This window comes from Paramisgurnus dabryanus, chromosome 11 (assembly GCF_030506205.2).
Source record: "Paramisgurnus dabryanus chromosome 11, PD_genome_1.1, whole genome shotgun sequence".
Lineage (NCBI taxonomy): Eukaryota > Metazoa > Chordata > Actinopteri > Cypriniformes > Cobitidae > Paramisgurnus > Paramisgurnus dabryanus.
The window spans coordinates 8444579-8472184 of NC_133347.1; the positions used below are offsets into that span (position 1 = coordinate 8444579).

General features: G+C 35.6%; 1 protein-coding gene across 3 annotated transcripts in view; it reads right to left on the reverse strand.

The window, feature by feature from the left end:
• bcar3 (BCAR3 adaptor protein, NSP family member) overlaps window positions 1-27606 on the reverse strand; it is a 74179-nt gene that overhangs the window by 15915 nt on the left and 30658 nt on the right. For 2 of the 3 annotated variants that reach the window (XM_065248463.1, XM_065248464.1), the window contains exon 3: window positions 25380-25419. In XM_065248463.1, coding sequence (XP_065104535.1) covers window positions 25380-25419 — 40 coding nt within the window. Of the gene's footprint in view, window positions 1-9282; window positions 9493-25379; window positions 25420-27606 lie in introns of those variants that run through there. The other variant, XM_065248465.1, reaches the window with a different exon arrangement.

Below are 27606 nucleotides of genomic sequence, written 5' to 3' on the forward strand. Positions count from 1 at the left end.
TTAAATTAAAATGCATTTTCTTGATGAGCAAAACGACCCAAGAAAATAAGTCTCGTCTTTAGACCAAAATATAAAATGTAAGTGATTTTATGCATAAAACAAGCAAAAAAATCTGCCAATGGGGTAAGCAAATTTTTCTTGAACTTATTGTTTATGAAAAATGTTCAACATTTTTTGCTTACCCCATTTTATGCACAAAATCACTTAAATTTGATATTTTTGTCTAAAAACTAGACTTATTTTCTTGGGTTGTTTTGCTCATCAAGAAAAAGCATCTTAATTTAAAAAATTTTAGATATTTTTACTGAAAACAAGAAAATAAATACTAAGAATTTTTTTTTTTGAAAATAATTTTTTTGCAGTGTGTTCACCAAAACAACAAAATTAATACAGTTTGTGACTACTTGAGGATCAAATATACATTTTTTTTTGTAAAATCTTGAGGATCATTAAAGCAAAAATGGAGATGAGCTTAATTCTTAAACTTTTAGGAACTGATATTACTTTAAAAGCATTTGCATGCAAAAAAATGACTTTCTTACTTAGTATTTTTGTTTTGTTTTCAATAGAAATATCTAAAAAATCTTAAATCAAAATGTATTTTCTTGATGAGCAAAATGACCTTAGAAAATACATTTTGAAATTTTAGACAACAAATATACAATATAAGTGAATTTGTGCTTAAAACATGCAAAAATATCTGCCAATGGGGTAAGAAATTTTTTTTTGAATTAAAGGTGCAGTGTGTAGATTTTAGCAGCATCTAGTGGTGAGATTGCTTATTGCACCACTACCTTTCAAATAGCAAAGAGAAGCTATGGTACAAATCACAGGACAAACATGTCATCATCCGAGATGACGTTGTGACACGCGTGCTCTTTAGAGCAGTGTGTCCATTTAGGGCTACTGTAGAAACATAAAGGTGCAAAATGGCGCCTTCGTGTTAGGGGACCCGCTGTGTATGTAGATAGAAACGCCTCATTCTAAGGTAATAAAAACAATACAGTTCATTATGTAAGGTGTTTATACACCACTGATAAAATAGTTATGTATATTATATTGCATTGCTGTCCTCCTAAAATTTAAACAATGCACCTTTAAGTTTTTAAGAAAAAAGTAAACATATTTCAATATTTTTTTTCTTACCCCATTGGCACATTTATTTGCTTGTTTTAAGGACAAATGTAAGATTTTTTTTCTTAGGTCATTTTGCTCATCAAGAAAATGCATCTTAATTGAAGAATTATTTTTATATTTGTACTGAAAACCAGACAAAAATACTAAGTAAGAAAGTGTTGGGTTTTTTGCAGTGCACTAATAGACGTCTAGACTCTGTAAACTGTGTATTCATGTTTGATAGGTTGATGGATGAGCTGCATCAGTTTTATTGTTATGTTGAAAAGATATTAAGCTGTCGGTTCCTTTTTCTTTTTGTCCACAGTGACTCATAGTCTCAACAGTGGTCTGTCAATCATTTTTTAGCAGTTATTAGGCCTATATTGGCCACATCAGATACTGTGGTCTACCACAAACCACTGAGCACAAGCCTGCGGGTGCTGGACATCTTAGAGCTAACCGAGATCTTAAAAGGACACAAAACATGTTTTATATAGCCACTAAATGCTGGGAGTCTTCTTAGTTCTTAGTAAGAAAATCAAACTAAGTTTGACGTTAAAACGAACCCCACTTATTTTAAGTATCCTTCTTTAAAAAAGCATATTTTAGTAACTCTTTGAGCTTATTAAACTTAATTGAAGTCATGCCACACAATATACATGTTTATCCTTTATATGGAGACGCTTCCAAGAGTCTATGTATAGAGACTGACAAACCCAGACCACAGCGAGTACTGAAATACCCACTGATGCCACTGGTATTGTAATGAGGGACGGGCGTCACACCCGCTTCTTTTAGACAACGGCGAGCTGAGCCAACACCCCACAAGCCACAAATTACAGTGACCAGATGATACAGCACATAGTTTTACACTGGCTGGGAATCTGTGCTTGTTCTGAACAATAAAATGTCTCAACTAAAAACGTACACATCATTTGCTTTCTGATCCTGTGCTGGTTTACGACCTGCTTGCGATTGTATGCCAGCTGAGGTGATGGTTTTTCTGGCACGGCCGTCGCATTCATTCAGCACTACGACATTGCTTCATAACTCTGCTTTAAGAGAGAACACTGATCCATTTAAAGGTCCACTGCAGCCATAAATGTTTAAAAATAGCCAAAGCTCAATTGCTTGAGAGCAGTTCGGTAGTAGCAGAACGAGCGTGGATATATTTGTCCGTCGAATCGATCACTTCAGCACCTCTGCTTTTAATGTTGCAGCCATTTATAGCTATTGTAAATTTTATCCTCTCACATGATGGGGCCATCTGATGGGCTGATGCCTGCGATTCTTTTTAAATGGTCCTGTAATGTGGGGCTCTCGATGGATTGTTTGAATGTATTGAGCTGAAGTCTCATTGGGTAAGTGCTGAACGCAGGTTGGCCATCTACAAGAAGACGGGGTCATGTAATAACACGCATATACCCCAGGCACTTTGCAATATTAAAAATAGTCATTGGATTTCTATAGGAGTCTTTAAAGCAAAAGTTCACAAAAAAGGCAAATTCAGCCATTTGCTCACCATCTAAACGGCCATGTTATTTTTTCCTACGTGGTACACAAAAGATGATTTTTTTACAATGCAAAAAATGACTTTCTTAGTATTTTTGTCTTGTTTTTTAGTAAAAATATCAAAAAAATTCTTAAATTAAGATGCATTTTCTTGATCAGCAAAATAAGTCTAGTTTTAAGACAAAAAATCAAGTTAATTAAACAAGCAAAAACAAGCAAAAAATCTGCCGATGGAATAACAAAAAAATTCTTGAAATAACTTTACTTTTTTCATAAACACTTAAATCAAGAAATGTTTTGTCTTATTCCATTGGCAGATTTTTTTGCCTGTTTTAAGCACAAATTCGCTTACATTTTATATTTTTAACTTATTTTCCTAGGTCATTTTGCTCATCAAGAAAAATATCTTAATATTTTTGTCTTGTTTTCAGTAAAAATATCTAAAAATTCTTTAATTAAGATGCTTTTTTTTGATGAGCAAGAAAATAAGTCTAGTTTTTAGAGCAAAAATATCAAATTTAAGTGATTTTGTGCATAAAACAAGCAAAAAATCTGCCAATGGGGTAAGAATTTTATCTTGAATTTAGTGTTTAAGAAAAATTTTCAAGATTTTTTGCTTACCTGATTGGCAGATTTTTTGCTTGTTTTATGCACAAAATCACTTAAAATTGATAGTTTTGGTCTAAAAATTAAAACTTATTTTCTTGGGTCGTTTTACTCATTAAGAAAAAGCATCTTAATTTAAGAATTTTTAGATATTTTTACTGAAAACAAGACAAAAATACTAGGAATTTTGTCTTGATGAGCAAAATGACCTAGTAAAATAAGTAAAAAAATTTAAAATTTAAGCGAATTTGTGCTTAAAACAAGCAACAAAAATCTGCTAATGGAATAACAAAAATTTTCTTGATTTAAGTGTTTATGAAAAAGGTAAACTTATTTCAATAAAAATTTTCTTATTCCATTGGCAGACTTTTTGCATGTTTTAAGCACTAATTTACTTAAAAATTATTTTCCTAGGTCATTTTGCTTGTAAAGAAAATACATCTTAATTTAAGAATTTTTTAGATATGTTTACTAAAAAACAAGACAAAAATACTTTTGTTACTTTAGTTTAGTTTTTTAGATTTTAGTCATATTTATTTAACAATTAACTAATTTTGCAAATTTTTTCAGTTTATTATCTTAATTTTTGTTAGAGTTAATATTTTAAGTGTCTTAAACTTTTTTTCACTTTATTGCTAAAACAATATTTTATGCAATATAGCAAGTTATTTAAGTTTTTTAGTTTTTAGTCATTTTTTGAGTTTTATTTTATATTTTTATGTTAGTTTAGATATATAACCAGTGGCGGCCAGTGACTTCTCTTCCGAGGGGCGCGAAATAAAAATATGTGTTCGGAGTGTTGTGTGTTGCTCGTCATGTCAAAATATGTGTTTGTTACATCGTGTGAACCATGCTTTCAACGCTGGTCAGCATACAGTGCACGTGATGCAAATGTGATCATTAGAATAGTACACACATACTGTACGCACACCACCTGATTTTTGTAATTGTGCATACAACGAGTCAAATGAAGTATACTTTACAAGGCTGTGTATTCGACAGTATACTTGAAGTATACTTGGGCCTTAACAGTTAGATTTTCCTTGAGTAGTGAATTTGATTTTAGTATGTTACTCACACAAGGTTTTTGTATGACTTCTAAATGCTTTAAATACAGTGAAATAAAAATATAACCTCCTCCAGTGTATGAAAAAAGCAACCAGTATATTATTTAAAATTGTATCTCCTGTCATCCATGGTAGAAAGCAACTACCAAATATTTGGAAGGACATGAAGATGAGTAAATGATGACTAATTTCTTCAAGATATCACATCATCACAATGACTTCAGTAGACATCAAATCACATTAGCAGTGACTCTTATGGCCTGAATGATGCTACAAAATAGGCTAAAGGTTAAATATGATCTCCCATGATAAGTGAGATCACATGCTGTCTTTAAATAATGATTGTAGGTCAGAAATCATTATCCAATCTGATCTAATCTCAGTGCACATCCAGCACATCTAGCTTGGATTTGGAAATTGTGCAGATCATGGCAGGGTGCAGGGCTAAAGGTGGAGGTCGTGTACTTAGGGAGTGAGTTCAGATTGACTTTGCATGTCATTGTGATGGAAACCAGCAGTCAAACTAATCCCACGGCAGCTAGTTAGTGATAATAGTATAGCCAAAAATCACTATTACTATTGAGCATACTGGGGTTATAGATTTGGCAGACATATTAAGGAAATCATGTGGAACTGAACTATATGTAAAGACCAGGATAGATACTCGGGATGGGGTTATTAAATAACCAACCAATCAGAATATCCTTGCAACACCTTAGTAACTGCATAACTATGACTCTAGCAACCACCCACAAAATGTTTGCAGCAACTTTTACCCATTTTGTATTTTCTTCATCAAATGTAAATATTGACTTATTTACTGCTTCCTGTGGGGGCTTGGAGGATGAAGACCCCCCTGCAGGTTGATATTCCCACTAGATTGGGGGTTATTAGTAGCCACTCATGGGCAGGAGAATCGACCATGTCTGGGGTTTGGAGTCGGGTCACACCCTTCCTGGACAAGCGTTAACAAGAGTGCCATCAAAGTGTCCCATCAATCTCCTGGGACTTTAAACACAGGACCTCTTATCTTACCATCATCACACTGTCCATTTATTGTCCCTGGGGTGTCTGTCATGTTTACTTGTTCCTGGACAGGGCACCACAAATCTCAGATTATAATGAAGGATCTCGATAATTTTGTTTATACGTCTTTGGGACTTTAACACTGTAAATGATTCAGTACTGTTTAATGCTTTGAAACAATGCACAAAATCGGAGTATATAATGTGCATCTGGAAGGCACATAGAATAACTATTTAAATAAACAGGCCAAATATCTCTTATTTAATTACGTTTTTCTCTATCTACGGTATGATTTCCCAGCTCAACCCTGCCCAGGGTTTGTACAGAATGCCGAAGGGAAGATGATGATGGCCAGGGGCAGCTGTGCTGGATCCCTTTAAACTTGACCTTTATTTCATGTTAGAGAAAAAAGAGAAAATATGGGGGACACGATTGTCCCTTAAACTTAAGGCTTTAGGATGGCTTCAAGCCATTTTGAGCCAGGAAATGCCTTGAAGAGTCACTTGAGGCATGCAAAGGATCCAGAATAATGTCTGCAACATGCAAAGAAAATACTGTTTAAAAAATACTGCAGTATTACTATAGTAAATGAAGTAAAATACCTAGATAATATAATGTATTTGAACCTTACCATCGTAAATTTAAAAATATACAGTTTATGAACTTATGAAAATGCTTTGCTGAGTAATGTCCCCTGATCCAAAACCATATTCTTCTGTATATCACTGACGGGTAGTGAAATGAGACTCTGACAGTCTGTGTCAGCACCCCTCCTTTAACCTGTCAATCAAACAGACTTCATGCTGTCCCACTGCTCGGCTGAGTTATTATAGCTGTCACAGTCATGATACTTCACCAGTGTTGTGTTTCGAGGAAACAGAACAGAAAAGCATGAAAGTTCAATTTGTTTGATTATATGCTTTATTAATAATTTGTCAAATGCATTTATGATTAGGTTTTAAAGGGCACCTATTTCATTGCTACACTGCAAAAAATGATTTTCAAGAACAAAAATTCTTGTCTTGTTTTCAGTAAAAATATCTAAAAATTCTTAAATTAAGATGCTTTTTCTTGATGAGCAAAACGACCCAAGAAAATAAGTCTAGTTTTAGACCAAAAATATCAAATTTAAGTTATTTTGTGCATAAAACAAGCAAAAAAATCTGCCAATGGGGAAAGGAAAAAAATCTTGAAAATTTTTCTTAAACACTAAATTCAAGAAAAATTGGCTTACCCCATTGGCAGATTTTTTTTTTGCCTGTTTTATGCAGAAAATCACTCAAATTTATATTTTTTGATAACATTGTTTGCTTTGAGGTTTGTACCTTTTGCACATTGTTAACATGTACTAATACACACTTACACACCAAAGGAAATGTAAAATCGTGAATCGGACAAAAGGTGCTCTTTAAAATTCTAAAAAAATTCTGGGTTATTTTCAACCCAGCGTTGGGTCAATAAGAGACAAACCCTGCCGTTGGTTTAAATACGCTTACATTTGACCCAACAATGGGTTAAAATAACCCAGCATAGGATAAATTACAACCCAGCAGGTTGGGTTGGTCCCCTTTTGACCCAACACAGCATGGGTGAAAAAACAGCATTTTTAGTGGGCATCTGTATTATATTTATTACAGTCCAATAATTATAATAAAGCAGTTACATTTACAGTAAAGTGCTGTGAATTGTGCTACCTTTGACAGTATGCCTTGTAAATTCGTATTTCAACCTAACCGACTCAAAAGAACGATTCATTCAATTGAGTCCACATCTGTCAAGTGTTAACATACACCTCTGCTAAACAAGTGAGCATGTTTATTAATGGCACCCTGTCACGGTTTAAATTTCAGACTCTTTTAACGTCAAAGAGATTCACGCACCGTCCACACACAGAGCTGCCCATCAAAACCAAAATAAAAGTTGTTTCCGCCATAAAGAAATTTGCATAAAATTTTCCCCCCGCCAGATGGAGCTTTCCGTGACCAAAGCCTTTCCTCTGTGAGTGACTTCCTCTCAAAGTTCTCCAAAAAGAAAGAATCTATACAAGAAGCACCAACACTGCCCCTCTGTCCCTCTAACTCCCAGTGACCTCCAATACCATCTGAAAGACCGGAAGTCTCCATGGCAACCAGGCACAATTTTTTTAAAACAAGTCCAAAAATTATGGACCAGAACCGCATATTTCCAATAGGCGTGAGAGCGAGGGTCCGCTGAGTTGGCCGGCCAGACGATAGAAATAACAACCACACTGCTATTTCTGGCCAAATCACCAGAATCTTAATATAGAGACGGTGCAGATATCTGTGCCAACAATCTTTGTGCAATTAAAATTGCAGCATGACGTTCACATTCTTGCTGTTATATGAATTATTCAGTGTGTTGTGTTTAGGTTTAGATCGGAAGAATTTATTACAGCCAATTTTGTCCATTCAACAGCTGAATTGTAGAGGTTCTCAAAACGTGCACCCTTTAGTTGTGTTTCTAGGCTTTAATGGATCATAGATCAATAGTTTACGTGCCACTGGATAGCATCATGGGAGAACAAATTAGGGTAACCACACATGGCCACATCTGCAGAGAAATATTACAATCCCTTCGATAAACTTTCATGCTATTAGTCAAAAACCTCTGTGATATTAATGTAACGTTAGTGTCTAAACATAGACAAGTATTATTAAGAATTTAATTCTTAGCAATCAGGTTGTATTTGTTAACATTAGTAAATGCATTAGCCACAGTGTTGGGGGTAACACATTACAAGTAACGTGCATTACGTAAAAATATTACTTTTTTGAAGTAACAAGTAAAGTAACGCATTACTTTTTAAATGTACACATTAATATTTAAGAAGTAATGGGAGTTACTTTTCGATTTAAAAACAACACATACTGAATTAAACTGAACGTAGACACAGAATTATGCACTATGCGTGTGCCCCTGAACGGGAACAGTTTTGAGTCCGAAACGGAGATGGCAGGCCAGAGCTTGAAATTTTTGCGAAAAAAATGTGAAATTTTTGAATGCACAACTTCAAAAGGTAACTTAAAACGCACAAGTAACTTAAAAGTAACAGAAGCATTACTTTCCATGAAAAGTAACTAAGTAACACAACAAGTTACTTCTTTGAGATGTTATGCATTACTTTTATAAGTAACTTTCCCCAACACTGTTGGCTAACATGAACTAACAATGTGCAATATAGTTTGCATTTTGTTAATGTTAGTTAATTGTGCACTAACTAACTTTTGATTTAAAAAATGTATAAGTAGATGCTTAAATCAACATAAGCTAAGCTTAATAAATGCTGTTGAAATATTGTTTATGATAGTTTTTGCAAGATAATGCATTAAATAATGTTAACAAATACAACCTTATTATAAAGAATAAATATAAGAATAAATTATACATTAGGCACACATCAGTTTTGTATAAACCCATAACAGCCACCAATTTAATATCTCCCCCTTAATTCACTCAACTCAATCTGGCGCATCTCTCTTCTCTCGGACGAGCAACCGTTCACACTTACAGTAGGATGCATTTAAGAGCTACATAAAAGAATTCAATCAATACTGTTTAAATGCATTTGAAAGACAACAAGGATAGTAAACCATACAACTGAAAGGAAAAGGAAAGGAAATGAAACAGACACACTTCAGTGTATAACATGTCTGCCTGGCGCCTTCACTTACTATAATGAGTAAAGACATATATCTAAAGATCCCAGACTGCCACAATAAAACTACTCATGGACCTGCTAGCAATCCTGATCCTCTCCATCACATTTTCTATTCCCTATTTAATCTGTTTTCCTATTTACATAACAAATAATTTAAACAAGCAAGAAATACATATATTTAGAAAGAACATGGATTAGATGAGACTAAATTACTTAAGTACACTCAAAACAAAGCTGACAACCAATCACACAATTGCGTTAATAACTTTCGCTCACCTTTGCTCCAATAACGGAGCTCTTCTGATAGAAACAGCACAAAGCTGCCGTGATGCTCCTTAAAATGTTGCATCTCTCCGACATTTCATTCGTTTCTGTACAACTCATCGCTCTGAATGCTCTCAGACACTTTGATCTCCGAAACTCACTGCCATGAATGAGAGCGAGTCAGCTGCCCTGTGAGACTATCCGTGTGCGTGTGTTTGTGTGCTCAGCGCTGCATATGCTGCTCCACGCTGTTACTCTCACCCCTGGGTAGCCCATGTAAGGAGCTGTGATAAACTCCATGTGATACGACCCTCCAACCAATCAGAGCGCAGACATCTACAGGAGCACTACACAGCCTAAAACAACCCCCCTAAAAACCTTCGCAAGCCCGGCAGAAAATACTGTAGACATGGAGATGAGTAAAAAAAAAGGTCTTGTTAAAACAAAAAACAAAAATATTTTAATTCTTCAGTTCTGACACATATATTTTTGGATTTTAGTTTTATTAAAAAGCTTAATTTGTCACACCTAAAGATTGCTGTATTTTTAAACAACTGATTCTAACATACAAATTCTTATACCTTGCACTCGAAAAAATACTGGATTGTTTTAAATCATGCCCTGCAAAATAAAGTTCTTAGTATTTTTGTCTTGTTTTCAGTAAAAATATCAAAAAATTCTTAAATTAAGATGCTTTTTCTTGATGAGCAAAACGACCCAAGAAAAAAAGTCTAGTTTTTAGACCAAAAATATCAAATTAAAGTGATTTTGTGCATAAAACAAGCAAAACATTTTTCTTGAATTTTTCTTGAATTTAGTTTTTAAGAAAAATTTTCAATATTTTTGGCAGATTTTTTTTGCTTGTTTTTATGCACAAAATCTGCCAATGGTGTAATCACATTTTCTTGAAATTTTCTTGAATTTAGTGTTTAAGAAAAATGTTCAATATTTTTGGCAGAAGTTTTTTGCTTGTTTTATGCACAAAATCACTTAAATTTAATATTTTTGGTCTAAAAACTAGACTTATAAAGAAAAAGCATCTTCATTTAAGAATTTTTAGATATTTTTATTAATTTAACCTAACTCCATTTTTAAGAGTGTGTAAGGTTTCAAATAATCCTTTAAACTTTGCCTGATCATTGGGTAAAAGCGCACCCCAAATTAATTTGATGATATTGTTTAACACAGCAGTTTTGGGGTCACCCAGAAGGTTCCAAAAGGTCCCCAGAAAATGTCGAGAAAAAAGATTTTTTTTCTATCTGTAGCAAATTATTTAAATTTGTATACAATTTGCTGTCTTTATAATATCACAGTTACTATTTATCTAATAATAATATTAATAATAATAACAATATTAATTTGAATGTAATAATAACCTGTACATCTAAAAGCGCTGTACAGAAACAATTAAAACAACAATGATACAGCAAACAAGATGATTAAAATTAAAAAGACATAATGTAATGTAAAACAAACATAAAAGACAATAAATCAATTAAAAGATAACTTAAAAAAATGAGTTTTATGCTGAGATTTAAACTTGCCTAATCTCGGTAGAGAATTCCAAAAAAAGCCCTGTCAACTTTTCTCTAATCTTAAACAAATTGAGGGAACAGTTAAAAGACCAGTTTCCGAAAAATGAAGATCACGTTTTGGAGTATATGGAGTTATGACGCATAAAATGTGGCCACCCTGCTTTCTCCTTCTTTCAAAAGATTTTTGGCACTCGTGCTCCCATAGCATCTGCCTTTGCTAAGCAACCATAAGCCGACGCAGTGCAGACACAGCATTCAGAAAAGTTCAAGAATTTTCAACTCGCGGCATTGCCGACCGATGCACCTGAAAAAAACGGTGCTGTGTCCAAAATAGCTCCCTATACAGTGTACACTGAAAAAAAAATTTCATTCAGTTTTCTCATTTTTTTAAGGGAAGTGGTTGCAATCAATTTATTTAAGCTACATTTAAACAAAAAATAGAAAAAACGAAATAAAAAAAACTGTTGTTTAAATGTAGCTTATATAGCTAAAGTAAATTGAATAAATAATTTTTTCAGTGTACCCTTAATAGTGCACAGTCATTCTGTAGATTTATCTGAAATTATAATGGACATTATCGAGTGCACTTATTCTATCCCAAAATCTACAGCAATAATAAGTGTACAACCCACCTTTACTGAGGCACATGCCAAATGAACCCCTGCGTTTCAACACAAGCTGACGCCCGCACCGCTTCCGGTGCTTATTATTCGTTTTCATTCACTGATTTAAGTGGACTTTATTAGCTTACTATTAGTAAATAGTAAATGAGGGCGCTATTTCGGACACAACTGCGAGTGCATCTCTACCTATTTGAGTGCCCTTGTCGCGCGTATACATCTTAAAATTAACAAACTGGTATGCGCAAAAGATGAGAAATCTGAACGGCCCCTTATACACTTTATTTCGTTAGTCTACTTTAGACATTAAAATAACTTCTTGTCAACTACAAGTCATTAGAGTATTAGTAGACTATCTGCTTTATATCTATTAACATGTTATTGATCCACCAACAGACATTCAACAGATAATCCCTAACCTTACCCCCCAAAAGTAATATAATATAGTTAAAAAGCAAAAACCAAAGCAGCGTATAGACCAAAGCTGACACACATTGTAAGCAAAATCTCCTTCTGTGTTCATGCTGAGCAACAATCTTGTATCAAACGATTCAAAAAAGTAGTTGCTTCCCTAATGACATATGAAATTAATCTTTCCAGACAAGGGAGAGAAAGAGAGAGAGATCTCCTATGGAGGTCTTTTAGGAGCAAATGAGAGTTGAGGCTGTGTGACAGCTCTCCACCGAGGGACCAGGACTGTGTCATGTGGTACCATCTCAACATCACTCTAAACTCATGAACAACAGGGGGTTAATATAAAAGAGCATTCCCCCAGCAAGACGACTCTCTTCCCCAGCTGGGCCCATCCTGACCCCAAAAGGGCCTGAGGGCTCCCAGACGACCAAATTCACTCAATTTTCCCACTGGGGTTTGAATAACAAGACTCCTCAGTCTTTTAGTCACACGCACACGGCACTTAGTCTTATTGCAGCTAGCTGGCCAACTAGAGGGGCTTTTGTTGAGGGGCTAACAGGGGCTTTCTTTAGATTAACCTGTTCATTAACAGCATTACGATTTCTGTCATTTTTACGAATGCGAACCCCCACCCAGTAGAAAAGGCACATGGATTGAGTACAAAACACATTTGAAAACCAGTACGATTAGAAGACAGAGGAGATTTCAGGTTTCCATTTGTCCATGTCGAACAAGAGCCCATATAGTGAGTTTGACCAAACATTAAGGTGTGAATGAACACACACCTTGTTCACACATGGCATTTATGAGGTGTGTGTGTGTGTGTGTGTGTGTGTGTGTGTGTGTGTGTGTGTGTGTGTGTGTGTGTGTGTGTGTGTTTAGTTCAAGCATAAACCTTCAGCATTATATCAAATGCATAAATATGGTTACTCAATTGTACGAAGTCTGTTAACATTTAAGATAGTGTTCAAAAGATATTGGTTTATACACTTAATAACATGATTCAGGTTATCCCGGCATGATCAGTTCTTATGTTTTTTAATGAAAATAAGGAAACCTAACCTCACGTCAGGTGTTTACATGATCAAGATCACATATTTGACTGCATTTGTGACCTACAAAGAGTGAAGATTTTACCATATTTTTTGCACTATAAGTCACACTTTTTTCCTAGTTTGGCTGGTCCTGTGACTTATAGTCAGTTGCGACATATGTCAAAAATGTATTAATATGAACTAAGAGAAACCGTGAGTGTCCGCTCTATCTATTTATGTAATTTATTGGATTCAGTGATGTGAAATGACTACGGGAGCTTGGTGAACTTGATTTGGCTTGTCGTGTTAATTTAGCCTATTCAGCCTCCCAGGTATGTTCTGTATGCTATTGTGTTAGCTGAATAAATGGTAATATTACGTTAACATGTACAGACACCTATTCAGTCTGCTGTTCGGTGTTATTGTTTAGTAGGTATTGTTTAGATGAAATGTCTGTTCTTGGGCGTGGATTTTGTGAAATCACTTTCAGACATATAGTCCAGTGCGACTTATATAAGTTTTTTCTTCTACAAAATGCATTTTTGACTGATGTGACTTATACTTCAGAGCGACTTATAGTCCAGAAAATACGGTAACAAATCAATAAATTATAGTTTCTTTGTTTTAAACGTGATGCTGCCTGTTTTTTCCTACATATTGTAAAGTACATTTTGTGACAATATAACCTTGATAACATTAACTATTTCCCCACCAACGTTTAAAATAAATGTTGCTAGCCAGGGCCATTTTTGTAAAGGACTTTTATTAGAGATCAGATTCAGAACGAAGACTAAAACATGAACAGAGTTTTTTCCTGTTTTTTCCTGGATCAGTGGATGCTTCCGTGTTTTATAAGTTGTGTAAGAGCACCACCTAGTGGATAATAGCGGAAATATGGATTGCCGTAAAAACTTGTGATTGGCAGGGAAGCGTTTTCTCTTAATTGACGAGTTAATATTGAGTAAGGTCATATCAAAGATTGAAATCGATGTAAATGCTCCTAATTTCATAATTAGATTGTGAGACATCAGCCTGGATTTCACAGACAGGGTCGCTAATAATTCAAAATCGCCAAACAAAAGTTTAAATTAGATTTTGATTTCCGTATATTCAGTTCCATAAATGACAAAGTGTAATTTTTTTAAACTTGAGATTTATACATCAGCTGAATAAATACGCTTTCCATTGATGGTTTGTTAGGACAATATTTAACTGAGATACAACTATTTGAAAATGTGGAATCTGAGGGTGCAAAAAAAAAACTATTGAGAAAATAGGTGGGCCCTATGTCTGTTTTATATCAAATACTTAATCAACACTCATAACAGCACTCATGATTTTTGGCATAAAAAATTTATAATTTTGACCCATACAATATATTGTTGGCTCCTGCTACAAATATACCTGTGCGGTCCATGGTCATATATGATATGATCAACTTAGTTATCATAGACTGCATGGGAAAACCTCTCTGTCGACAACTCTGTAAGGAAAATGAATGCTATTTTTGTAGTACTCCTGCAACATTTTTAATGCAAACAGTTGGATGTCTATCGAGACGATTTGTTATGTTTCTTCCAGATTGCTTTTAAGATGTAAACAAAGAAATTGTGGTTGGCTGGCACACCCGTGGACCAACACAGGAATGTTCCCCTGAGACTGAGCTTCTAAACAACCTAATTACACACAATAAAAGCACCATGGCTCTGCGAGCAAAGCTTCTTATCCACAGTCTGCTAAAGAAACGGAGCCAGCCTGTTGTTTTAGTACATAAGAGCAAAAAGAGACCTCATAAAGTAACCTGACTTTATTTCTTCAAGAGGCTATAGACTGTTTTAGCTAAATGATGCTTCAGCTTCATGGATATCTACTGCATAATAACACCATGTTATAGTTAGATTAGCATTATAATGTTCCACACTTCCACAAAAGTTTGTTTTGCTCATTTGTGGGTCTATTTATTTACTGAAATTTTTATAATGATTATAATAGTAGTTTGAGCAAGCAAACTTAATAATCTTAGATGTAACAACCATAATGCTTCTCTTTTACAGTAAACATCATAATACATTCGAAACTATGCTTAGATCTGTTTAGCATTAACAGATAAACAGTTAATGAAAAGTTTTATAGTTGTTTTAGAGATAAAGCTCAACCTCAGAAGACATGATTTTTCTTTAATGAAGAATACAGAATACTGTTATTTGTATAAATTAACACAAGAGGGCGCTGTGTCTCTTGTACTGTAGATGCCGCAATAATCTCATCCCTTGCTTAAGTTTCTTTATATTTCCATATGAAAATTGATGCTGATGTTTAAGATCCTTACCAGATCTTCCTCTTCCTAATATATATATATATATATATATATAGATATATATATATATATATATATATATATATATATATATATATATATATATATATATATATAGATAGATAAAAAATATAGATAAAAAATTATATATATATACTTTATATTACTCACTAAAGTACAGTTTGGTCAATCAAGATTCGGGTACCATATGTTAAACGATGCCTGTGGGTGTTTCTGTGTATTTTAATGTTCATCAGAATGTAATTTATAGAGGAGTCCCTTTATATCTGATCTAAAAGCCTCTTGAGGTAAAGATCTTAAAGTACGGTCTTTGATAGCCCTACATTAAAGTCTGGAACAGCAGCCAAAACATTATTATACAATAAGTCTTAACCATAGGGGTGTGCCACATGCCTTTGCTTTAATTTTGATTTAATGAAAAACCTGAATGTATGTCAAGTTTATTAAAAACATGGTGGAATTCAGTAGGTTTGACCTGCAAGTGGTTAAGAAAAGGTCCTATAAATATACTAATTTAAACATTAATGAACATGATTACATGCAACATGTTGTCATTTATTGTTATATTTAATATAGTTAAGCATTGTTTGATTAAGGATTTTTTTGACATTTTTGTACAACAATCATATTTCAGACTTCTAACAGTGCTTTATGGGGTCTCAGAAAGTCACTCAGAAAGTTAGTTCATTAGCAACAGAGTGGTTTTGCTTTGCTTTAGATGCATTAATCTAAAAGCAATATTGCATTCGGATATCTGTTGCACTAGTCTTGCGTCTGTCATGTTAATATTTAGTATATTCTGTATGTCAGTCACTTGCATCTGATCTTCTATCTTCCCGTTTCTTACATGGTTTGAGAACCGGAAATCCTCTGAAGTGTACTTCTGTATGTCTGTTTTTTTGGGTCTGTCCGTATTAAAGGCTGGCATAGATGTTCAGAGAGGCTGAAGACGTGCCGACGAGGTCCTTTTGTGGGACTGGAGGGCAGCAGATCCCACAGGGGAACAGAGATTCATTGTTTCTGTAAAGCTCTTTCATGAGTGCTTAGCAGCTTACTGAGCAACACTGTGTGTGTGTTCATCATAAGGCCATCAGGGTACAGAACAAGTGTGTGTTATTTGTGTCTACATGTGAGAGACAGAAAAGTCCTAAGGTTTAGGTCCACTCTTATTATCACAAAACCTTTTTGCTCAATATCGCTTTTGTGATATAATGTATGGTTTCATTAAGAATATTTACTTTCTATTGTTTGTGATGGTCCAAACTGGAATTTCCATTAAACAAAAAAAGATTTTTTAAGACTCTTCTCATGCAGTATTTTATAGTGACCTTATTTGTAGTATAAAGCAGGGGTTTTCAAACTGCACCCCAAGTGGGCCTCCAGTAGGTTTATGGGTTCCCTAGAAAATTTCTGAGAAAAAAGACAAAGAAAATAATTTCTATATTTGCTTTGTATCTTTGTAGTTCCTTTCTATTTCCTTTATCTCACTTACTGGGGATTGTAAGGTAAAATACCTTGTAAAGCTATTAAGTGAGATTTATTGCAGAGATTAAGATAAGATTTATAGTTGCTAAGGTAGAAATACAATTGAATATTTCTTCAAGTTTATACATGAAGCGACTCTAAGTGTAGCCAATTATATTTGTTATACATAAAAATATATAAATGGATATATTTTAGGTAGGGGGTCCCTCACACAAGGTTCATCAAATTTGGGACTTCATGGTATCATAAAGTTTAAAAACTCCTGGTATAGAGTACTTTTATTGTGCTTGTTTGTTTGTTTCAACTTTAACTAATATGTTTATGAGCAATATAAATAATAGCTGTCATATTACATTAACTTTTCTTTTAAAGGGACACTCCACTTTTTTAAAAATATGCTAATTTTCCATCTCCCCTAGAGTTAAACGTTTGAGTTTTACCGTTTTGGAATCCATTCAGCTGATCTCCGGGTCTGGTGGTACCACTTTTAGCATAGCTTAGCATAATCCATTGAATCTGATTAGACCATTAGCATTACGCTAAAAAATAACCAAAGAGTTTTGATGTTTTTCCAATTAAAAACTTGACTCTTCTGTAGTTACATTGTGTACTTAGACCGACAGGAAATTAAAAGTTGTGATTTTCTAGGCAGATATGTCTAGGAACTACACTCTCAAACTGGCGTAATATTCAAGGACTTTTCTGCTGTAACATGGCTGCAGCAGGCGGAGTGATATTATGGACTGCCCGACTATGCCCATTTTACGGCAGCAAAGTCCTTTTAATTTTCTGTCAGTCTTTGTACACGATGTTACTACAGAAAAGTCATGTTTTAAATAGGAAAAATATTGAAACTCTTTGCTTATTTTTTAGCGCGATGCTAATGGTCTAATCAGATTCAATTAATAATGCTAAGCTATGCTAAAAGTGATACAGCCAGACCCGGAGATCGGCTAAATGGATTCCAAAACGGTCCAAATCAAATGTTTAACTCTAGGGGAGCTGGAAAATGAGCATATATATTTTTTTAAAAGTGAGTGTCCCTTTAAAACACCAACACACACATTAAAGTTCTTTGTTAAAAAACTTTGCCATTAAGCTGTAACTGTTACATTTATCATAAAGGCTATAATACAAAGCTGTTCAGTGATTTGCCAATAAGACCAAAAAGTTATTTAATACACAATTCATGACTAAACATGGTGCTGGTGTTTTAATATGACACCATCCAAATAATCCCCATTGATGAATCACAAAAACAAGTTAAGTCGTATTTCTAGTTTGTGATTCACATATTATATGTCCAGAACCCTGAGCAAAAAGATTTTTATCTCACCCTGTAAAAAAAATGATAATTTTAAACATGAAGTCATCCAAACAGTTTCCACCCTCCAGATTGTCTTTGATGATAACAGCGACAATTTTGTTCCAGAATTAACCGATCTCTGCCTTACACGCAATGGTGCCGGCTCCGGCCACATGATGACTAAAAGACAAAAAAGGTCTGATAGAAGTATATACTTCTTATATTTATTGACAAAATCAGCCTAAATAAATTGCATTTGCCCTAGCTATTACATTTACACATTTGGCAGATGCTTTTATCCAAAGTGACTTACAGTGGAAGTGTATTACAAGGTATACATTTTTTTATCAGTATGTGGGTTGCCTGTTTTGAACCCTGACCTTTTGCACTGCTAACTCAGTGCTGTACCACTGAGCTATAGGATCTTCTGTAACTAATAGTAGCCTACACTACTGGTTTACATTTAATCCGTGGTTGGGTCAAAAAGAGACAAACCAAACTGCTTGGTTAAATAAATGAATCTTAAAAATTTCCATATTTGACCTAACCATGAGCTGAAACAATCCAGTATATTTGATTAAAACAACCCAGCATTGAATAATTTGTAACCCAACGATTGAATTAAAAAAGTGTTAATGGTCTAAGCTTTAGCGTAATGTCTAAAACTAAAACTTAACCATGATGGAAATTATGATTGGTCTGATATAATCTAAAAAACAAACAGACAATGCGTACGTCATCTGACTTCAGGAAGTGACATCAGCACATGAGGTCTTTGAAGTTAATTATCCCAGATTTTAATGACCGACTTCCTGTTAACGGAAATATTCCTTAAATAACCGCCGGTCAAAATGTAGCTGAAGAAAAGCAAATAGAAGTGAAATGAAAACCCTGCGATAAAAGTGAGATGAGTAAGAAATGATTAGAGAAAAATCTCCTTATTATTGAATATTGATTTAGACTTTAGTCAAGATAGATAAACTGTATTTAAATCTTACACATCACACACAAACATGCAGTTGTGTTAAGTACAGTAGGTCAACATCTTTAAACAGTAATTCGGCTGGTTTATTAAAGCTATAAACAGAAAAATGTCTTTGTATGGCACTGAAGATTCACTACAACTACTGATTCATGATTGAAGAGTGACTGAGTCAGTTCAAAAAGCTGCTTTTATGCAGCAATATAAAGAGACAGTGTGTGAATGTCATCTAATCGAAACATTTCATGGCTATGTTATTTCCCTGAGGATATGTTGTGTCATCTCTTATCAAGTTCACTCGGACTAAAGAATGAATCTCGTGCAAACATGTCTGGATTTTTTAATAATTTTTTGTTCCTTTAAAAAATGAAATAAATTTAATTACAAACACATTATATAGTTATTTGTTTATATTTATTTATTTATTTATTTGTTTGTTTTAATAATTAAAAACAATTGCAGCGAATATTCTTAAAGGGATAGGTCGCCCAAAAATTTTAATTCTGTCATTAACTCATCCTCAAGTTTTTACAGACCTGAATACATTTCTTTGTTATGCTAAACACGTAAGGAGATATTTTAAGCAATGTTTGTAAACAAAGCGTTTCTAAGCACCATTGACTTCCATATTTGTTTCTCCTACTATGGGAGTCAATGGTGTTCCTGTTTTTTACTTCATTACAAATATCTTAAAGGGATAGTTCACCTTAAAATGAAAATTCTGTCATCATTTACTCATCCTCATGTTGTTCTTAACCTGTATGATTTTCTTTTTTTCTGAAGATATTTTAGAAATGATGGTAAACACAAAGCAGATAATGACCATTGACTTCCATAGTAAGAAAAAATTGTGTAAGTATTGTTATAAACGATGAAGAAAATAAATATTTTGATAAATGATGTTAAGCACACAGTTGATGGTACCCATTGAATTCCATCATATTTTTATTCCTACCATGGAAGTCAATGGTCACTATCTGCTGTGTATTTACCATCATTTCTTAAAATATCTTCTTTTGGGTTTCTTTAAAAAAAAAAGAGAAATTCATACAGATTTAGAACAACATGAGGATGAGAAAATTATGACAGAATTTTCATTCTAAGGTGAACTATTCCTTTCATTTGTGTTCAGCGGAGCAAATATATTTTTACAGATCTGTCACAACATGATGATGAGTAAATAATGACAGAATTTTCATTTTTGGGTAAACTATCCCTTTAATTATAGAAAAAGAGCTCTTATAGATTTTTGGTGGGTAAAATCTGACCTCATGTTTTGTGAGATTCACTCTGGAATGACTATAGTTTGACTATGTTCAAATAAAAAAAGAGTAAGTGTACAGTCACTATTTACAGTATGTGTTTGTACTGTTTGCTTTCATTTTTGTGTGTGTGAGGTCAACTTTACTGACGTTTGCACTTCACAAAGACCTGCGAGACCCCAAGATGAGCCAAACTTCTCATCAAGCGAAAGGGAGAGAGATGGTTTGACAGAGGTGTGTGTGTGTAGTAACAGTACGCTGTGATGGTTCGATCATCACTCAGGAGTTATCAAGGGGTAAGAGGTGATCACTGTGGACAATATCATTCAACCAATACAAAGTGAATAAGAATGTAAAGCCATACTGTACATTATGGCGTTTTTCCATTGCATAGTACCCCACGTTTTGGGTCGGGAGAGCTTATTTTTGAGGGCTTTTCCACTGGGTCCAGTACGTAGTACCCAATATTTTTTTTAGTACCACCTCGGTTAGGGTTACAAGCGAGCCGAGCTGATACCAAAACGTGACACGAAAACACAGTAGATCACTGATTGGAGAGAATCGTAACTACCAGTGTACTATCTGTGCTTTGCTGTAAGTTCCCAAAGTAGGGCTGGGAAAAAAATCGATTTGATTTTAAAATCGAGTTGGCAGGTCAAATCGATTCATATTTTAAAAAAATCGATTTTTTTAGATTTTTTTCTCCCCCTCTGCAGTATAGAGCAGTACATACAGTGTTTCCCAAACATAGGCTCTACTGGGCATTCCGCCCAGGTAAAATGGACCCGCCCAGGAAAAAAAAATCACTTTACGAATTTCCGTATTTTCTGAACTCGACTGGATGACCCGTGTTTTGTTGAGAGAGCCCGTGAAGATGCACGCGTCATAAACTCATTATCCAGCGCATCATAAACTCATCATCCAGCGCGGCAAACTGGATCAACTGCAGCACATACTGAGGTAACTGAGCAGCCAGGGAACTACACTGCGACCAAAATGGTCGCATATGCTTATGTGCATATGTGTTTATAGCATCCAAGTTGGCTTCATTTTGCGTGCAAGCACGTTGTGTCTCTCCCGTTGAGTGTCCGTTCACGTGCTCTTCGTTTCTCAATGAATTGGGTGCGACGCGAAGCAAGCTCAGTGTCACATTGTATCCTTTCATGTTTCTGAACTTGAGCAGAGTTTTACCATTAGAGGTCTTTCTTCCCTGAGAGGACCCGTACGGTTCCGGGTTTATATTTGAAATGGTCAGTCTAGTCCGGGTCGGTCCTAGTTTATTACTTTGAGTCCCAAGTATGATTAATATTGTGTGTAAAACCCGATTCGACCGGAGAACTGCCGTGAGCGCTACCTAAAGCTCGAGTGAAGTTTCAGCGTGCCTCCGGTTTCTATGGTGATGACAACTGGCTCTTGTTGCGCCCACGCGCTGCATTTTCTTGAATCCATTTTTTTATAATCTAATCTATACTATTAATAGACCATATCTTTTCTAAAATCTAAAAGTTTGCACAGAGATTGTAGCAAAAAGCAGTGCTAATGTCAAGCCCATTGCACTGAACGAGCAAAGCTAAAGCTGACTCAGGATATAAAAAAACGCTAAGCTGTAATGTAAAGTCTGTCATCAGGACAGCAAGTAAACTTTTAAATCTGAAATAATGAGTGGATTAAGCTTTTTTAATCGGCAAAAGAGAAATAGAAAGCAGAAGCAGTAAAAGTGCCTATCTCTAGAAATTATTACCATTATAACATCAGTCACATTTATAATCTATAGACCTGCACTGTCTTTTAATATACTGTACATAGTATTGTATATATTGAGTTTGATAAAAGGGGTCGTCAAATTGCTTCATATACCAGTGCAAAAACAGAAAGTGTTTTCGTGGTGCTTTGACAAACAGTGTCAGCTTTGTTCATGACAAAGAAAGTTTGGGGTGGTTAGATTAATGAACTATAATGTGAAATTAATATGAATGTTTTATAAATCAAAGTATTGTGTTGTGTCACACATTATTAGTTCTGTGTCACATGTATAGTAGACCATTTTTTGTCGGTGAATTATAATGATTGCCCTTTTCACCAGCTACCACCACAAGTAAATTTCAGATCTGTGGGAAACACTGACATACATTTTGCATTCGCCAATCTTCATTCCTTCCCAATTTTTTGTTGATGAATTTTAATTAAATATAATAAATATATATTTTAAAAATATATACAGTTTGCAATTATTTTGTTTTAAATGGGGTCGGGGAAAAAAAATCGATTCGAATCGTAAATCGAGTTTTTTATAAAAAAATCTCAGATTTTTTTATGGGGACGAATCGCCCAGCCCTATCCCAAAGTCCATTTTATCGATGAACACATCCACAGGTTGAGAATCAGGAACATCATAACAGTTTTTTCCAGACTTGCAAATTGTGGCGGCACATTCGGGATGCACACGTCCGCATATATGCTTAAATGCAACTTAAATGAGGCTCAGCGAAGCGCGTTGACTGATGCCACGGGTGTTTGTACAGAAACTGTCATGTGAGACAGATGTAGTAATAAACGCGATGTACAAACATTTATTGTGGTGGTCAATTTTAATTTTGTGACAGACTGAGAAATGAATGAATGTATGGGAATGTATAGACCATTTCGAAAGATGTAAACAACACTGGTCCAGAAGCACTTCCTGTTTCAGTTTTTTAACACTAACTAAAAGTTGGGATAAAATACAACCAACAGAACATATAGAACTGAGTCAAAAAGTAAAAACAAACATCTTAAAGATAATGATATATGTGTGAAATTAAAAAAACAGTCACAAACTGAAACAGGAAGTGCTTCTGGACCAGTATTGTTTACATCTTTTGAAATGGTCTATAGCATTCCAAAAACGCTCTCACTTGTATGATGTCACAGCAGTAGGCAGCGCAAATATAACGACACGCCTGTCATCCCTCCCACTCCGAAGTGTTACGTAACTCGATGGAAAAGCTAACCAAGCCACAGTGAGGTGAGCTGAACCGATCATGGGGTGCTATGCTATGGAAAAGCGCCAAAAGTCAGGCACCATTAAAGGTGCACTCTGTAGATTTTTAGCGGCATCTAGTGGGTGAGATTGTGAATTGCAACCAATAGCTCAGTCCACAGCTCACCCCTCCCTTTCTTAACGCCAAACACATCATCGTCTGAGACAACGTAGTGAAAAAACTCGCTCTATAGAACAGTTTGTCCATTTAGGGCTACTTTACAAACATGACGGCAACTTCCATGTAAGGGGACCTGCGGTATTCTATGGTAATAAACACAACACAGTTCATTATGTCTCAAGGTCTTTACACACTACTGATAATATAGTTATGTATATTATATTGCATTTCTGTCGAGAGATCCTTCTAAAAGTTACACAATGCACCTTTAACACTCACAGAACCTTAAGGGCGATTTATAGTCGTGCGTAGGTCCTACGGCGTAGCAGCGACGGCGTAGGTTCCGCGTTGGTTTTCATTTTTACTTTTGTGTCGTCGTCCGCGTCGACGTGCAAACACACGCGCGACCGCTGGTGGGCAGTATCCACGCGTGTAACCACAGAAGCAGCGCGACCGTCAGAGAAGAAGAAGCTGGGCAAGTTAACCCACAAACGAAGAAGAAACAGCAATTTGTTGTGTATAATTTGAGAAGACCAGCAATGATGGAAGTAAATAAAATGCGACTTTTGACGCAGTTTGAGTTAAATCACTCCTCAACTTGGCTCATCTTTGTTTTCACCGTCACAAACGGAAATACCTATGACGCAGTTTTTTTACCTGACGGGAGGGATTCTGGTGGACCAATCACAGCGCTTCTGGTCCGCGTAGAACTGACGCGCTGTTAAAAATTTTGCGAGGTGCGTGTCAGGCTACGCAGAGCTACGCACAGGCTACGGATAGCCTACGCCATAGCTACGGCGTAGAACCTACGCACGACTATAAATCGCCCTTTAGGGTTAGAATTGGATTTGGGTACGGATGTCATTTTATGTAAATCTAAACCGAAGTGACAATGGTAAGAAAATAGGACAAAACAGTTGAGTAACCAATACGTGACAATGACACATAAACAGAAGTTCGTGATACGATCACGGAAAAATGCGGAAATTTGTGACAGTATTACGAAAAAGAATCAAAAAATTATGTGACTACAGGTACGTAATTTCGTGAGACTGGGCTGGTTATACATACTATAAAAGGTGAAAAAGAAATAGTTCCTGATAGACTCTTTGACTAAAAGGTTCTTTGGGGAACCAAAACAAAAATGGTTCTTCTATGGCATCACTGTAAAGAGAACCCATTTAATGTGAGACTTCAGTACTCAGCTTTCATTCCTCAAGCCAGGGAACGATCCTGCCATTTGCTTTCTCCCAAAAGTTGCTCCTTAAACCACACATGTTGCTCGCGGGCTCTCAGAACACCATCAGATAGACACAACAGGACATTTCCTGTTTTTAATTGGAGCGTTTTAATTGAGGATGTGTCTGCAGGAGCCGCTCGCAAACTAGGAAGCTTGGAGATCCTCAGATCTTTATCGTGAAATTTTGGCTGTAGAATTTCCTGTGGTTTGTAACCAGCTCTGAATTGAAGTGGCACACGTTTGAGGTCGGATTTATTAAAGCATTAGTCCATCCCAGCTACCGTTCTGGCTGGCAGGGTAATGTAAACGTCATCACCTACCCAGATGGGTCAAGGAGAGCACAGTCATAAAACTGTATGCAACTCAAGCGGCACATAAGATCTCAATGCTCGTGATGCACACTTTTATCTCTCTGTAAATCTGATGCAACAAAAACAAATCCAATACGTATATTTGCTCAGCGCTCAGTCAATAAACCATATCCTTTGTATACTCAGCATACAAACAGTAGCAACGTCGACTGATGTCCCTGCAGGACCCTCTTGCCCCACTTTAAAGACTCTACACTTACGCTTAACAGTATCGGATATCTTATACGGTCACCGTGTACAGTAAGATCATCTCTGTTTTTGACAACCTTCACCTGCTGTATAAGATCATTTCTCACAGCCTCAGGTCATCACCAGCATGTTACTGTCATAAAGCTATCATTCAAAATTTAACACACAAAGACAGATAGACATGAAGCCTTACCTTGACATACTCCATGGTAGGGTCCATGCCTGCGGCGTCCCTGCGGGGAAAAGAGAAAACTCTCTTTAGCGAACACATCAAGACTTTCTTTCTCAGCTGTTTTTCTGTCTGTCTGCGTGTCAGGCTCCAGTAAAGTGGGACTGGACACTGACATGCGTCTCGCTAGCCTGAGGTCATGAGAGCACACCATAGACCACACCAGCCTCAACATATGGGTACGTACGCCCACCATCCCCCCAAACACACATCGCAATTGCTTCCACACAAACACAAATACACAGTGTGCATCAGAGATGAATGCGGACAATTTACAAAAGGAAATGCCTTGTAATGCATAAACTTGAGATTAAAATGAAAGGTTAAGAGGTTAAAGATGAGCATGACACATCTGTTGATAGAGGATTTTGTGCATCTCAGTTAAGCAAACAAGACAAACACTTGTCATTTTGTTCAGATTAATGCTTTTGAACCCAAAACGGCAGGAGGAGAAAGGAAATTAATTCTCTCAAAAGATTTCCCAAAAGGCTGAAAGAGAAACAAACAAGTTTCAAAGCAAAATAAAATGCAGAATCTACAGTATATAAATAAGAGACATTGTTTACCCTGCTTTAAAATTGCGGTTTGGATGTGACTTACCCTAACTGCAGAGATGGCCCTTGGTTAGTTTAATGCAGCATTGCATTTTTGATTGATTTAGTTTCTTTATACGCAGCGTGGAATGCAGGAAGCGCGGTGGTGAAGAGCGAGTCGCAGGAAAGAACCTACACTGCAGTTAAAACCGCTGAGGTGCACGTCTCAGCCTTTTCCCCATTTAGATCTTTTTACGCCGCCCTCGCTCCTTCTGCCCCGGAGTGCCCTTACCCAGAATTCCTTTCATCTCGGCTTACACAAAAACTTGACTTTGTTTCATTTGTTCTCCCTTTCTTTCTTCCTTTCTTACCAGCAGGGTGTGTGGTGAACTATCTCAACCCCTTAGGGGGATAAAAGTGGCTTTCACGTTCAATGTAGAGGTGGCACCTGGGATAAGAGCTCAAACACATATAACAGGAAACTGGTTAAGATGTTTTCCTATGCTTCCTTTTTTTGGTTGTTTGTTTGCTTTTGTATGATTCCCAGAACTGATTTCCTCTTTTAAATCGGGTTTCTCATTGGACACACGTTTTGCAGAAGTTATCTACTCAAGGGACGAGAGCAGGTCAGCATCAAGTTTTGTCCCATACAGTAGGTGACCCTGGAATGACTTTATAGATTAAGACCTGCCTATACACACTGTACCGTATAATGTGCAATGAGAGGCCATGCGGTAAGGGCACGGCCCCAAAAAACATCTGTGGCTTGAGGATTCATTTTGTGCCAAGCCACAGCTGTATTGTGTCTCAAAGTTGTGATCTGTACCCTGCTTCACCGCTGACCTCTTACAAAACCAGGCTGAAAGCAAAGGGAGGATAAAGATGGACAGACTATTATTGGGTTTCCAGAAAGAGATTTATAATGTTCGAGTCACTGAGGAGAAATGGGGCATTATGCATGTAATAGCCTTAAAGTTTTGCCATATGCTTGAGACAGTAGTCAAGAACTCAGATGCTGAAAATACATAAATGAAAATAGACAAAATCACAAGCAAGATGATGGGCACTGTGACTCTGTAAAATAATGTGTAGGCAAGGCAAGTTTATTTATATACTGTAGTACATTTCATAGGCAAAGGTAATTTAAAATGCGCATTGTGTAACTTTTAGAAGGATCTCTTGACAAAAAAGCAATATAATAAACATAACTATATTATTTGTGTTGTATAAAGACCATAATGAACTGTATTGTTTTTATTACCTTAGAATGAGTCGTTTTTATCTACACTGCAAAAAATTGTTTTCAAGAAAAAAAATCTTTGTATTTTTGTCTTGTTTTCAGTAAAAATATCTAAAAATTCTTAAATTAAGATGTTTTTTCTTGATGAGCAAAACGACCCAAGAAAATAAGTCTTAGTTTTTAGAACAAAATATAATTCTGCCAATGTGGTAAGCAAAAAAATCTTATAATTTTTTTTTTTAAACACTAAATTCAAGAAAATGTCAAGAAAAATGTACTTACCCCAAATCACTTAAATTTGATATTTTTGGTCTAAAAACTAGACTTATTTTCTTGGGTCATTTTGCTCATCAAAAAAAAGTATCTTAATTTCAAGAATTTTTTGATATTTTACTGAGAACAAGACAAAGATATTGAG